The 16,604-nt window shown below is 44.3% G+C and overlaps 1 protein-coding gene across 1 annotated transcript in view; it reads left to right on the plus strand.

Moving 5' to 3' along the window:
* The window catches only part of ATP6V0A2 (ATPase H+ transporting V0 subunit a2), a 407,112-nt gene that overhangs the window by 343,998 nt on the left and 46,510 nt on the right, over positions 1-16,604 (plus strand). The window contains exon 17 of the mRNA XM_069215012.1: positions 9,282-9,407. Coding sequence (XP_069071113.1) covers positions 9,282-9,407 — 126 coding nt within the window. The remainder of the gene's footprint in view (positions 1-9,281; positions 9,408-16,604) is intronic.

Genomic DNA, 16,604 nt, shown 5'->3' on the forward strand with positions numbered 1-16,604 from the left:
GCACTGTACCACAGGTGAGGGCATAGGTGCATGAGCACTATGCCCCTACAGTGTCTAAGAAAAACCTTAGACATTTTAAGTGCAGGGTAGCCATAAGAGTATATGGTCTGGGAGTCTGTCAAAAACGAACTCCACAGCTTCATAATGGCTACACTGAATACTGGGAAGTTTGGTATCAAACTTCTCAGAATAATAAACCCACACTGATGCCAGTGTTGGATTTATTAAAAAATACACACAGAGGGCATCTTAGAGATGCCCCCTGTATTTTACCCAATTGTTCAGTGCAGGACTGACTGGTCTGTGCCAGCCTGCTGCTGAGAGACGAGTTTCTGACCCCATGTGGTGAGAGCCTTTCTGCTCTCTGAGGACAAAGACAAAAGCCTGCTCTGGGTGGAGGTGCTTCACACCTCCCCCCTGCGGAACTGTAACACCTAGAAGTGAGCCTCAAAGGCTCAGGCTTTGTGTTACAATGCCCCAGGGCACTCCAGCTAGTGGAGATGCCCGCCCCCTGGACACAGCCCCCACTTTTGGCGGCAAATCTAGGGGAGATAATGAGAAAAACAAGGAGGAGTCACTCACCAGTCAGGACAGCCCCTAAGGTGTCCTGAGCTGAGGTGACCCCTGCCTTTAGAAATCCTCCATCTTGATTTTGGAGGATTCCCCCAATAGGAATAGGGATGTGCCCCCCTCCCCTCAGGGAGGAGGCACAAGGAGGGTGTAGCCACCCTCAAGGACAGTAGCCATTGGCTACTGCCCTCCCAGACCTAAACACACCCCTAAATTCAGTATTTAGGAGCTCCCCAGAACCTAGGAAACTAGATTCCTGCAACCTGAAGACAAAGAAGGACTGCTGACCTGAAGCCCTGCAGAGAAGACGGAGACACCAACTGCTTTGGCCCCAGCCCTACCGGCCTGTCTCCCCACTTCAAGAAAAACTGCAACAGCGACGCGTTCCACAGGGTCCAGCGACCTCTGAAGCCTCAGAGGACTACCCTGCATCTAAAAGAACCAAGAACTCCAGAGGACAGCGGCTCTGCTCCAAAGAAGAAACATCTTTGCAACAAAGAAGCAACTTTTAAAGACAACATGTTTCCCGCCGGAAGCATGAGACTTTGCACTCTGCACCCGAGGCCCCGGCTCGACCTGCGGAGAAACAACACTACAGGGAGGACTCCCCGGCGACTGCGACCCTGTGAGTAGCCAGAGTTGACCCCCCTGAGCCCCCCCAGCGACGCCTGCAGAGGGAATCCAGAGGCTCCCCCTGACCACAACTGCCTGCTTCTTAGAATCCGACGCCTGGTAAAGACACTGCACCCACAGCCCCCAGGACCTGAAGGATCCGACCTCCAGGGCAGAAGTGACCCCCAGGTGGCCCTCTCTCTTGCCCAGGTGGTGGCTACCCCGAGGAGCCCCCACCCTTGCCTGCCTGCCTGCTTCGCTGAAGAGACCCCTGGGTCTCCCATTGAACTCCATTGCAAACCCGACGCCGACGCCTGTTTGCACTCTGCACCCAGCCGCCCATGCCGCTGAGGGTGTACTTTTTGTGCATGACTTGTGCCCCTGCCGGTGCCATACAAAACCCCGCTGGTCTGCCCCTGCCCTCCGAAGACGCGGGTACTTACCTGCTGGCAGACTGGAACCGGGGCACCCCCTTCTCCATTGAAGCCTATGTGTTTTGGGCACCACTTTGACCTCTGCACCTGACCGGCCCTGAGCTGCTGGTGTGGTAACTTTGGGGTTGCCCTGAACCCCCCATGGTGGGCTACCTTAGACCCAACTTTGAACCCTGTAGGTGGTTTACTTACTTGCAAAACTAACAAACACTTACCTCCCCCAGGAACTTTTGAAAATTGCACTGTCTAGTTTTAAAATAGCTTATTGCCATTTTTGTGAAAACTGTACATGCTATTTTGCTGATTCAAAGTTCCTAAGTTACCTAAGTGAAATACCTTTCATTTGAAGTATTACTTGTAAATCTAGAACCTGTGATTCTTAAAATAAACTAAGAAAATATATTTTTATATACAAAAACCTATTGGCCTGGAATTGTCTTTGAGTGTGTGTTCCTCATTTATTGCCTGTGTGTGTACAACAAATGCTTAACACTACCCTCTGATACGCCTACTGCTCGACCACACTACCACAAAATAAAGCATTAGAATTATCTCTTTTTGCCACTATCTTACCTCTAAGGGGAACCCTTGGACACTGTGCATGCTATTTCTTACTTTGAAATAGTACATACAGAGCCAACTTCCTACAACTACAATGTATTACCTAAACAGACAAGGAGGTACCCACTCGTCACAACTGTCCCATCTAGCACAAAAGATATGGCATTGGGCAATACACAACAACATTCACCTGGTAGCACAGCACATCCCATGGATCCACAACCAATTGGCAGATGTTCTCTTCCGAGATCATAAACAAACACACAAGTGGGAAATTCATCCCCAAGTGCTTCAGACATACTTTCACCACTGGGGAACTCCAGACTTAAACCTATACGCCACCAGCGAAAATGCAAAATGCCGAAACTTCGCATCCAGGTTCCCACACTGTCTATCTAAGGACAATGCTCTATGGATCAACTGGTCAGGGGTATTTGCTTACGCTTTTCCCCCTCTCCCGCTCATTCCATTTCTAGTCAACAAACTGCGTCAAAACAAACTCAAACTCATACTTATAGCACCAACGTGGGCACGTCAACCCTGGAACACGACACTGTTAGATCTGTCAGTGGTACCACGCATCAAACTCCGCAACAGACCAGATCTGTTAATGCAAAAAAAGCAACTGATCAGGCATCCAGATCCCAAAATACTCAATCTAGCGATTTGGCTCCTGAAGTCTTAGAGTTTGGATATCTACATCTTCCAACAGAATGTATGGCAGTAATTAAACAAGCAAGGAAACCCACTACCAAGTAGTGTTATGCGAACAAATGGGAAAGGTTTGTGTTTTACGGTCAATCTAAACAGATTGCCCCTCTTTCAGCGTCAATACAAGACATTGTATGTTACTTGCTTCATCTGCAAAAAGCAAATTTAGCCTTCTCGTCCATCAAAATACATCCTACTGCTATTTCAGCGTATTTGCAAAATATACAACACACCTCTCTATTTAGGGTCCCTCTAACCAAAGCCTTCATGGAAGGAGTAAAACGCATCATACCACCAAGAACACCCCCAGTGCCTTCGTGGAATCTAAATATTGTACTCACACAACTCATGTGTTCACCATTTGAACTTATGCATTCATGTCAGATTCAATACCTAACATTCCTAGTTGCATTCCTAGTTGCATTTACTTCATTAAGAAGAGTTAGTGAAATCCAAGCTTTCACTATTCAAGAACCGTTCATACAAGTACATAAACATAAAGTGGTACTTCGAACAAACCCAAAATTTCTACCAAAGGTGATATCACCATTTCATATCAATCAAACAGTGGAACTCCCAGTCTTCTTCCCACAGCCAGACTCTGTAGCAGAAAGAGAGCTGCATACATTGGACATTAAAAGAACTATAATGTATTACATTGATAGAACTAAATCATTTAGGAAAACCAAACAGTTATTTGTGGCGTTCCAGAAACCACATACTGGTAACCCTATCTCAAAGCAAGGACTAGCTAGATGGATAGTAAAATGCATCCAAACATGTTACCTAAAAGCTAAAAGGCAGCTATTAATAACACCAAAAGCACATTCCACCAGGAGGAAAAAAGGAGCAACAATGTTTTTTTTAGGAAATATACCAATGACAGAAATCTGTAAAGCAGCCACTTGGTCAACACCCCATACATTTACCAAGCATTACTGTGTAGATGTGTTAGCAACACAGCAGGCCACAGTAGGACAGGCTGTACTAAGAACACTATTTAAACAACTTCTACTCCTACAGGCTGACCTCCGATTATGGGAGGCAAAACTTCTTTGTAATCTATGCATAGCATGTGTATCTGCAGCTACACATGCCATTGAACGGAAAATGTCACTTACCCAGTGTACATCCGTTCGTGGCATGTTCCGCTGCAGATTCACATGCGCCCTCCCTCCTCCCCGGGAGTCTGTAGCCGTTTAAGTTAAAACATTCATTTGTACATATGTGTATATATATCTTTATTCCAATTGCATGGACATCTCATTTCTTTATACTCTATCACTCCTACCTTACCCTCTGCGGGAAAACAATCTAACATGGAGTTGATGTCCATGCGCAATGGAGCTGAAGAGGAGGAGTCACTCGATCCCGTGACCCGAAAACACTTCTTCGAACAAAAACAACTTGTAACACTCCGAGCCCAGCACTAGATGGCAGGACTATGCATAGCATGTGAATCTGCAGCGGAACATGCCACGCACAGATGTACACTTCGTAAGCGACATTTTCCATATAAATATATATATATATATATGTGTGTTTACTGAGTTGGCAATTGTTGTGCCTGTGATGTCAGTATTCACCCGTTCGCCTCGCAGGCCCGAAAAAAAAAAATGTTGAAACTGATGTCAGTAAACCGGCGAGGGCTTTTTATGGTTCCGATGACATTAGACGGAGTTGCATGCAGAGCCGTGCAACTGTGACGTCCTCGTTGACGTGGAGAGCTAGGAAAACATTTCCGGCAAATGCTGGTGCATTGGGAGAATTAACAAGGTGAGGAATCCACAGGTAACTACTGTATCCACCAGAAAAAGCGTTACTGAGCGTTAGTAACTTGGTCTTTACTTGGTGGGTCTTACTTTCCCAAGGATGCTGTTCAGGGGACAAACCCACCTGTTTCTCAAGAGGGACAGCAAAAAGAGGTATGTTCTGTGCTAAAAAAAACAAAAAACTGGCCTGTCACCATGCCTTTCTGCTTGGACAAAAAAGATCCCTGAAGTCCAAAGAAATTTACGGTCATCTAAGTTGGCAAACAAGTGGATAACATCCCCCTTCTGTCCCCCCTTTCTAATAACGCCCTGCTCACAGGGAATCATGTTCTTCAATTGCATTTGAGCCTTGATATCCATGGGAAACAACACATTTCCAAAAAGATGCCCATTAAAGGATTGTGGTCCCACTGTAGGAATTATTTTGGAAGTAATACCTCAGGAGATGAGGAGGAGGTGAATTACCTACCCTATGCCACAATCCCCCTTAATTGATTGAACAGCTGCCCTGCAAAGCTTGAGTTGGGAAGAATTTTGCACAGTAGTTTCAGCAGGTAAGCATGTATTAATGACCTTATGGTGGAGTTTTTGAACGAAAGATCCGAATAAAAGATAACTCCAAGGTCGGAGCCTAAATTAGATGACCACCAGTCCTGTATCTATATTCTGGCATAATTGCTAATCACTTCTACTTTACCGGAGTTCAGAAGCAGGGAATTGAAATTTATCAATATTGGGAATGCAGATAGACCATCAATAAAGTTTTGATGAGGGTGATGTGATTGCCATGTTAGACAAAAAAATGGCTTAATTAGCATTGGCAAAAAGGAAACTACAATAGAACGGATGAGTCTCACAGGAAGTGCAATATAAATGTTCAGGGCACTCCAAAGAATATAGGGTCCATAATTGAGTAGCTTTGTGTAAAACACTTTAATCCGTTGTGATCGGTTGTTGAATCGCAGTTTTAAGATATTCAAATCCACAGACGAAAATATATATACAAGTTTAACAAGTGTCTGAATCCTCAGTATTCACAAGTATATACGAGTAACAAAAAACAGCCAACACGTGTTTCGTCCTCATGGACTTTTTCAAGGCTGCGAACAGAAACAAATGACAGCTAATTACAATTAATGGCACTACCATCCGGTAGGTATACAGATATCCAAAGTGATCACGCAAAGAGTTAATTAACCTCAGCGTGAGAGGATTCCCAATAGAGAACACCCTTTAATCCAAAAAGTTGCAAAAATTTAAAAAAGGAGGAGAAAACAAAAAGGAGATGATAGGAGGTCACTGTGAGTGCACAAGAGAAAGATTTATACTAAGGGAGTAATTAGAGAGGCCTTATTGGAGTGGGAGACCCGACATTCAAAATAACAAACAGAAAACGTTATTTAGTACAGAGTGTATATGTGTACAAGACAGACAGTGCTAAAGCTTATTCTGTTTGCACTCCAAGTTGGTTGGACTGAGTCTGTGGGGGAGAGGCAAAAACCAAAAGAAGATACAGCATTGCTTATAGAGTTTATAAATTGCTATTAAAGGTAAGAGGTCAGAGGAGTTGTGAAAGAAATAACAACGAGACAGAGGAGGTCAAAAGGCAAACCTACCAGAGAATACGTGGTAACAAAAAAATTATATATGTGTCCCATCTGTAGAGGGAACAGGTATTTTTCATGTGAAACAATCCTGGAACCAGTAGTATGTCCACAATTCGAGACAAAAATACTTTCAAGGTCTGAGTAAGACCCTACCTGTGGGGATAGAACGGAAGAAGGAAAACAATATCAACCGCTATTGTGACATAAGTAAAATGCACGATGAAAAAGAGTGTACTATAAATAATAGCTGCATGTTTAGAATAGAGGGCCAGATGTAAAAAAGCAACTAACCTATCCTATTAGACACGTTGCCATATTTACAAGGACAAAGCGTAGTAACAGACGTGCGGGGAAATGAGATAAAATCCCCCTGCCACAAACGGCACTAATGGTAACGTGTGAAGAGAAAAACACATAATAATATACGTGGATATAACGAAAATGAGCAGTTGCATAGGAAAAGGAGCAGGTCTTATTTCCATTTATACTGTAGTGCTTGTTATGAGAGGAAAATTATGCATAAAGAAAGCCCCAAAGGCTAAAATTTGGTCAGGGAAATCAAACCCCGTACCTATTAACAAACTGTTGAAATTATTCATTGCTTAATGCCTATACTAGTATTAAAACCTTTAGAGGAGAGAGATTATAGTCTTAAACCCCCATCTGTACCTCCCCGTAAATACCGGGAGAGCCAGTAATACCAGCGTGCAAAATGTTGAGTCCCGTTGTCGTATACTCGCTTACAAAATCACCAGTAGTTTTAGCCCCTATACTCGTGAATAACCGCAATAATTGAAAAGTTAGGACATACGTCCCCTACCTTTGCCGCCCGTAACATGTGGCTGAATAAGTAAAAATCGCGTAGTGGCAGTCCCGCAGCGCCTGATAACGCTGCCGTGTAGACAGAAGGAGTGAGGCGTTCGAGTGCCCCTTGTCTAATAAACGCGCACTCAAAAATAAACAACGGACTACAGAAAATTCTTGCCGACGGGAACAGGAGTTCCTGTTCACTACTTTAAGTAAAAGTATGCGCCATATTGGAATATGTAGACGGCAACCGACAGGAAACGGTTGCATAGAACTTCAAAGGAAAAGAGAAGAGAGAGAAGAGGACCGATGGAAGTGAATTGAAGAGCCCCATAGTGTAGCAAGACAACATACCTGTAGTAAAAAATGGTGTAGAAAAAAGACAATGTTATAGAGCAGAGAACATGCATAGTTGGTGAATAGGACAAAGCGTGCTATTGATTCAAATGTGAGTGAAGAATATTAACGAAAAAATATATATATATACACAGGACACCAAGAACATATTGCTTATGGTACAATAATACATTGAAAAGATAAATCAAAAATGGCGTCTGTGTCCTCGTGAATTCCAACATAGGTTTGTACAAAGAAGTCGAAATAAAATTGATTGTAAAATATGAGATGTAGAACATAATAAAGTATCTTCAATGCATTCATTTACTATATATATTGTATTAATTGACGACAGTGAGAGATGACTGAATCCCATATTATGCTGTGGACAGTACTTCCCCTACTGACATGGAAGGGGTGCAAGAGGTGTAGATACTTAAGTATTTTAGAGAAACACATGGAGGTCCTTGTGGATATTCAGACCCTGTTCTACGGCTCGTAGCTTGATTATCCACCTGCTCTCAAGGCGTCTTAGGGCCAGGGTGCGGTTACCCCCTCGAGGTGTTTTTTTGAGGGAGTCAATCTCATGTACATGGATGTCCAGGACTTCTTTCACAACTCCTCTGACCTCTTACCTTTAATAGCAATTTATAAACTCTATAAGCAATGCTGTATCTTCTTTTGGTTTTTGCCTCTCCCCCACAGACTCAGTCCAACCAACTTGGAGTGCAAACAGAATAAGCTTTAGCTTCGATCTAAGTTTTCTCGAGGTAAATCAATATACCCACGAGCACTGTCTGTCTTGTACACATATACACTCTACTCAATAACGTTTTCTGTTTGTTATTTTGACTGTCGGGTCTCCCACTCCAATAAGGCCTCTCTAATTACTCCCTTAGTATAAATCTTTCTCTTGTGCACTCACGGTGACCTCCTATCATCTCCTTTTTGTTTTCTCCTCCTTTTTAAAATTTTTGCAACTTTTTGGATTAAAGGGTGTTCTCTATTGGGAATCCTCTCACGCTGAGGTTAATTAACTCTTTGCGTGATCACTTTGGATATCTGTATACCTACCGGATGGTAGTGCCATTAATTGTAATTAGCTGTCATTTGTTTCTGTTCGCAGCCTTGAAAAAGTCCATGAGGACGAAACACGTGTTGGCTGTTTTTTGTTACTCGTATATACTTGTGAATACTGAGGATTCAGACACTTGTTAAACTTGTATATATATTTTCGTCTGTGGATTTGAATATCTTAAAACTGCGATTCAACGACCGATCACAACGGATTAAAGTGTTTTACACAAAGCTACTCAATTATGGACCCTATATTCTTTGGAGTGCCCTGATGATTTTTTCTCTGATTTTGTATTCTACAGCGCATGACATAGGTGTTGTTTACCTCCACCTCTGTTCGTGTGCACTTTGAAACCCTTGGTGGTTGGGTTTTTCGCATCAGGTTGGCACCCGCCACAGGACTAATTAATGATATGTTATATTTGTGTTGTTACTGGTTTCAGGTGTGCGTCGTTTAGCATCAACCACCTTTCTTTAATTTCTTTGATGCAATATAAATGTATACATATGTCTGAAAGTAGGTGTTTATGTAGGGAACATCTATTGCGCCGTTCTTTCAAAGACAGGAGAACTTGACTAGGGCATTTAATCGTTGAACATGGTACAGTTATTGCACCATTGATGCACTTCAAATATCTGTGAATAACTTTTGTTTGGTGATTTCTGTGAATTCATTTGTGATTCCCATTTAAACTAGTGAACTCAACTTTACAATAAAAATTAATGTCTTGCAGTTACAAGTGCTTCTCTTGTTATAGTTTAAGAAATAATAACATTTCTCTTTTTGTGACTAGAAAGGTTACCAGTTGGTTCGAAGAGGAAGTGAAGAGGAACTTTCTTTATTGGAATCTCATGAAATGGAAGAAGGAAGTAGTTTATCGGACCACGAGAGCCACCAAGAAAGAGATAACACAAAGGAGGTATAGTGAACTATGTGTCTTGAGTTTTGGAAGAAAGAGAACCGCATATAGGTGCTAAGCCCTTAAGACAAATGAGTTGGTGTTGCACTTACTGCAGATGCCCTTATGTACTCCGGAAAATCCTAACCTGCTCACTCAGCCTTTAATTGGTCAACTTTCATCCGAATGTGACAAACAAATAGTGACAAATGCGAGTTTTATTGAGTTTGGCAATTGTAACAGCTTTGGCTTAGAGAACTACAAAATGACAATTATGTAGTAGAAAATTCTATACAAAATACCAAGATATTTTAAATTTAGAGTCCTTCTTTAGATGGAATGTTCTCAGCCATACGTGCAAACGATTTTGTTCAGCTTTCACAGCATGGGTGTTGCTATGTCGAACGCTTGTATTTGTTATGCCTAAAACACTGGACTGCAAACACTAAGAATAAAGTGGGGTGGGGGCATCCAAAAGAAAATGTATTTTGTTATTACAGACTCTCATTTGCAACACACATTAAATTTTTTTGGTCTTATACATTTGCTTTGAGTGTGCCAACCCCATTATCTGTTGCTTCAGTTTCCTTAAGTTGGGAAAACATGGCATTTTGTGAAAGCTGTGTTTTGTGTGAACATCCACAACATGTACTCAAAGGGACAAGTCAAGTATATAATAGGTAAGGGACGGGCTAGAAAAGTTTAATATCTTTGAAGAGCGTGACCAACATATCCAATGGGCATTACTATAATCGGTTAGAAACTTAGGGACTGATTTATGTGGTGATGGAGGGGTTACTCCATCACAACGGTGGCGGATATCCTATCCTCCGAAATCTAAATCCCATTGGTTAAAATGGGCTTTAGATTTCAGCAGATGGGATATCCGTCAGCATAGTGACTGAGTAACCTCTCCATGAATATCTAAATCGGGTTCCTAAACTGTGCATTTTGTACACATAAAATAAGGCATGGAAGTCCCAGGGTTTCTCTGACATCCATTTAAAAAGGGAAAAGGGCTTCTTTGAAGTGCATGTGGCATAGTAAAAGATGGCTAAAAATGGCAAGAGGTTCAACAAGGACGACGGGCGAAGAAGAAAAAATAAAAGTATTTACTCATTCACAGCATGATCTGCAGAAGGACAGCAATCAAGCTGAAGCAATCAGTACTCGGTCCATGTTTCAGGCAAAAGAAGAGAAAGTTAAGCCAGCATGCGCTGGCCAAGTAGAAGGCAGCAAATAAAAGTGATAGTAAATCCAACAAATGTTACGCAGCTGGCGTGTGCTGCAAGTCTCTTCTTGTATATAATATTTCTTGCAAGGTACAGCGTGTGCACTGCATGCATTGTCGCAGGCGAAACCTAAAAACTGCTTGCAGGACCCTAGTCCCCGTCCTCTATCCAAAGACATGATTGATTAAACACAAAAAGTCACAGCTTTAAAAATCTGGTATTTGAGTTGTTTATGTTCATTTTGATCAGCTGGTTTTTGCTTCACTTAGCACGCAAAGAAAAAAAGTACATTTATATCTCAGGGCGGTAGTTAACGTGGGTTACGGCCTAAGCTGAAGAAATTGGATTGCATCAGTGTGACTGTCTGAAATTGATATAGCAATAATAAATAGTAGGTGCTCGATCTCAGTGTTGCTGTAAATTCTTAGCCACTTGTTTTACCTACTCCTTTGTTTTTAAGCTCCCAGTGGTCAGATTGTTTCATTACATTAACTGCCTTTAGTGAGTGCGGTGTCTGCTGCTGCTTTTTGGGGCAAATTAGCACAGACCAGAAAATATTAGTTCATCTCAACTCAGTTCAGTTTATTAGAATTTAGCAGAGGTTTTCATTAAAGTACTAGAGCGAGGCCCAAGAACATCCACTGCTCAGAAGGCTGTGAAATTTGCTGCTATTATAATCTTCCAATGTAATGTTTTGTATAGAACTTCATTCTATAAGTGTTACTATTGCTCAGTTTAAAGGCACTGATTTAAAGTACAAACATAGTGAAAGAGAAGTATCAAAGGGCTTTATTTGAAGTTCCATGAGCATTTTCTGGCAGCCACTGACTGGTACAGACCTGGGTAGTAATAGTTTTATGACTGACCTGTATTTCATTGTGCTGTTCTGGCTTTTGCACTTCACGCTTCCTGCAGCTCTTTGTGCTACTAAAGGTTTTGAACTGTGCATGAAATGGGCACCTTTCCTTTCCATATCCAAGCTCAACGGGGGAAGGGGGGCTAGCTGTGTGCAATCACACCAATTATATTCTCGCTGTAAGCAGAGCACTAAAAAAAACCTTTGTTAGTTCTGTTAAGAAAAAAAGGGGTGTCCCATAAAAATGCTGGGCAAATACAGACAGCTGCCTCTTCCAATTAAAGCCCTGATTCCCACGAATAAGGGCTTCTTCCTACCCTTAGCGGGAGTTAGTCTTGGGCTCCATCATTGACAGAAATGTGCCAGTCAGCAGACTGAGAATACCTACAAAGTTTAAAGTTTGTGAATATTCAACACCCTAATCTCCACAACCTGCCTCATGTGTAGCTATGCTCAGCTGTAAAGTTAGAACATACCTGTGTTGGTTTACATGTGAAAAAATCCAAGTTTATTTTTAAGCTAATAAATGAAGGTATTTGCACACTTACATTGAACTGAGATGCATAAATACCCTTAATACTCGCACCTAATGTTTCAGATGAACGAGTTACTTACCTTCGGTAACGACTTTTCTGGTGGATACATTAGCTACCTGTGGATTCCTCACCTAATGAATACTCCCATGGCGCCAGCATTCGACGGAAATCTTCTTCCTAGTCTCTGCACGTCGACGAGGACGTCACTCTAGCCCACGCGACGCCGTCTGACGTCATACAGGCAATAAGAGGTCCTCGACGACGTGCCGACGTCAGTACCAACATTTTTTACGTGCATGAGAACAACCACCCAATGCAATGAAAGAGCAAGGCAACATCCCATAACCTTGTAAAATACACAATATTGCAATGAATAGCTGTAAATTTAATATAACGAACAAATATATGCAAATCATGTATGTACACACAAAGATATATACATATATATATATATATATATATATATATATATATATATATACAGATAATATACACAAGTATCCATATATACAACGTCTATTGCAACCTTGAAGACCAAGAGGAGCGCACTCAAGGATTACTTGGTAAGACCAGAAAGGCAATGGGGAGGTGGGTGGGACCGTGAGGAATCCACAGGTAGCTAATGTATCCACCAGAAAAGTCGTTACCGAAGGTAAGTAACTCGTTCTTCTGATGGATACAACTACCTGTGGATTCCTCACCTAATGAATAGAGTCCCAAAGCAGTACCACGCCCGGTGGCGGGTGCCTAAATGGTCAAACCAAGAAATCCTGCAGCACTGACCGTGCAAAATGTCCGTCCCTTCTGACCTCCGAGTCCAAACAGTAATGTTTCGCAAAAGTGTGAAGGGACGACGAAGTTGCGGCCTTGCAGATGTCAACCACAGGAACACCCCTGGCCAAGGCCGAAGTGGCCAACTTAGCTCTGGTGGAATGAGCTCTAATGCCCTCAGGAGGGTCCTTCTTTGCCAAAGAGTAACAGATTTTAATGCAAAGAACCACCCACCTGGAGAGTGTTCTCTTGTGGACTGCCTTTCCTCTCCTCTTGCCCACGTACCCGATGAACAGCTGATCCTCCAGCCTGAAATCCTTTGTTCTATCAATAAAGAAGCTCAACGCCCTCTTTGGATCCAGACGGTGCAGTCTTTCTTCCTCTTTAGAAGGATGAGGCGGAGGATAGAACGTGGACAAAGTAATTGTCTGAGCCAAATGGAAGGGTGAAACAACCTTCGGGAGGAAAGCAGCCTTGGTCCTCAACACCACCTTATCTCCATAAAAGGTTGTATAAGGGGGCTTTACCGATAAGGCCTGCAACTCACTCACTCTCCTTGCAGATGTTATAGCTACCAGGAAAACTGTTTTTATAACCAAATACCTTAAGGGGCAAGAATGCATAGGCTCAAAAGGGGACCCCATAAGGAAAGTCAGGACCAAGGACAAATCCCATTGCGGCATAACGAATGGTTTTGGAGGATATTTATTTAGAAGACCTTTCAAGAATCTGATAACAATAGGGGATTTAAATAACGATGGTTGGTCTGGAAGACAAATGAAGGCTGACAAGGCCGACAAATAACCCTTAATGGTAGCCACTGCACAACCTTTCTGCGCAAGAGATAGAGCAAAAGACAAAACGTCCGATAGATGAGCATGTAAGGGATCAATCTGCCTCTCCCCACACCACGCAACAAATTTAGACCACCTATTAGCGTAGATAGATTTAGTGGAGTGTCGCCTGGCCGCTAATATAACATCCACTACATCAGGCGGGAGAGAGAAGGAACTCAGGTTGCCCCGTTCAATCTCCAGGCATGTAGGTGCAGACTCTGGAGGTTGGGGTGTAAAACCTGCCCCTGCGACTGCGAGAGGAGGTCTGCCCTGAAAGGGAGACGGAGCGGAGGGCACATTGAGAGTTGGAGAAGGTCGGAGTACCACAACCTCCTTGGCCAATCCGGAGCTATTAAGATGACTAGCGCCCGGTCTTGGCGAAGCTTCCTCAATACTCGAGGAATCAAGGGTATGGGAGGAAACGCGTAAAGCAACTGGCCGCACCAGGTTATTTGAAACGCGTCCCCCAACGCTCCCTGCATCGGATACTGGAGGCTGCAGAATAACGGACAATGCGCGTTCTCCAGAGTGGCAAACAGATCTACCCGAGGAAACCCCCACCTTTGGAAGATCAAACGGACTTGATCTGGATGGAGACGCCACTCATGGTCTGCCGAGAATTGGCGACTGAGACCGTCCGCACGTACATTCAAGACCCCGGCCAGATGATTTGCTACCAAGCAAATCTGATGGTCCTTTGCCCAGGACCATAGTCGAAGAGCTTCTCTGCAGAGAAGGTACGACCCTACTCCTCCCTGTTTGTTTATGTACCACATCGTGGTAGTATTGTCCGTCAGGACCTGTACCAACTGACCACGAAGGGAAGGGAGGAAGGCCTTGAGAGCCAGACGTACAGCCCGTAACTCTAACAGATTGATATGAAACATCTGCTCCTCTGGAGACCAAAGGCCTTTGATCTCCAGATCCCCCAGATGAGCTCCCCACCCTAGAGTGGAAGCATCCGTTATGACCGTGGCCACTGGTGCCGACTGCACGAACGGCTTTCCTTGTGAAAGATTGTTGCTCGCAATCCACCACTTCAAGTCCACAGCAGCATCTCTGGAGATCTTGACAGCACCTTCTAGATCTCCTTTGTGTTGAGACCACTGCCTTCGGAGGCACCACTGAAGAGCCCTCATGTGCCAGCGAGCATGCATGACCAACAGAATGCAGGAGGCAAACAGACCGAGCAGACGAAGGACCTTGAGGACTGGAACTACCGCTCCATTTCGAAACATTGGAACCAATTCCTGAATATCTTGAATCCGCTGAGGCGGAGGAAAGGCTCGACTCAATGTTGTATCCAGTACTGCCCCTATGAACAGGAGGCGCTGAGAGGGCTCCAGGTGAGATTTGGGCTCGTTCACCGAAAAACCCAGGTCGAACAACAACTGAGTCGTTGACTGCAGATGATGCGACACAAGCTCCGGCGACTTTGCTTTGATCAACCAGTCGTCCAAGTAAGGGAATACTGCTATCCCTTTCCTTCTGAGCTCTGCCGCAACCACCGACATCACCTTCGTGAAGACTCGAGGTGCTGAAGTAAGACCAAACGGAAGGACCGCAAACTGATAGTGCTGCGATCCCACCATAAACCGGAGATACTTCCTGTGTGACTTGAGTATCGGGATATGAAAGTAAGCATCCTGCAAGTCGACAGACACCATCCAATCTTCTTTGTTCAATGCCAAAAGCACCTGAGCTAGGGTCAGCATCTTGAACTTTTCCTGTTTGAGGAACCAATTCAAGATCCTCAGGTCCAGGATTGGTCTCAACCGACCATCCTTCTTGGGAATCAGGAAATACCTTGAGTAACAACCTCGACCCCTTTCCTGCTCTGGGACCAACTCTACCGCGCCCTTTGAAAGGAGGACTTGTACCTCCTGTTCTAGCAACAGGAGGTGTTCTTCTGAACAATAAGACGGGCGGGGCGGGATGAGGGGCGGGAACTCCCGAAAAGGAAGGGTGTAGCCTTTTCCCACAATACTGAGAACCCAAGTGTCCGTCGTAATAGTCTTCCACTTGCGGAGAAAATGCTGTAATCTTCCCCCTACAGGAGAGGAGTGAGTGGGAAATGGTGGAAGCCTAAGGCTGCTTTCCCTGCTGCACCCCTCCAGAGGACGAGGAAGAGGCAGAGTGCTGCTGAGAGGCTCCTCTGGTGCGGGCCCTCCCTCTCCCTCTGAAAGATCTATAGGGATGGGAAGAGGTAGGTTGCTGGAATCTCCCCCGAAAGGAAGAGGAGGAAGAGCCACGCCCAAATCCCCGAAACCTCCTGAAAATCCTGGATGAGGCAGAGGAAGAAGGAGCTTGGAGTCCTAGCGATTTGGCTGTGGCCCTGCTCTCCTTAAAACGTTCCAAGGCCGAATCTGCCTTGGCGCCAAACAGCTTGTCCCCATCAAAAGGGAGATCCAATAGGGTTGACTGCACATCTGCAGAAAACCCCGAATTACGGAGCCAGGCCTGTCTCCTTGCCACCACAGTCGTGCCCATTGCTCTGGCCACCGAGTCGGTCGTGTCCAGCCCAGACTGAATAATCTGGGTCGCGGCAGCCTGGGCATCTGAAACAACATCCAAAAGACCCTGGGGAAGCTCCGTAAATGATGAGGAAATGTCATCCATAAGAGCATGAATATATCTCCCCAGGATACAAGTTGCGTTAGTGGCCTTCAACGCCAGACTGCAGGACGAAAAGATTTTCTTGGACTGCGCATCCAGTTTCTTCGAGTCTCTGTCCCCAGGCACCGTCGGGAAAGAACCAGGCGCTGATTTGGATGAACAGGAGGCCTGCACCACCAAGCTCTCCGGTGTAGGGTGCCTAGAAAGAAAGCCAGGGTCAGTTGGTGCAGCTCGATACCTCCTGGCTACGGCTCTATGAACCGCTGGGGAAGATACTGGTCTCTTCCACACCTCTAGCACCGGATCCAGCAAAGCGTCATTAAAGGGCAATAGAGGCTCTGCCGCAGCTGAGGCCGGATGAAGCACCTCTG

The sequence above is a fragment of the Pleurodeles waltl genome, chromosome 11 (assembly GCF_031143425.1).
Source record: "Pleurodeles waltl isolate 20211129_DDA chromosome 11, aPleWal1.hap1.20221129, whole genome shotgun sequence".
In the NCBI taxonomy this organism is placed as follows: Eukaryota; Metazoa; Chordata; class Amphibia; order Caudata; family Salamandridae; genus Pleurodeles; species Pleurodeles waltl.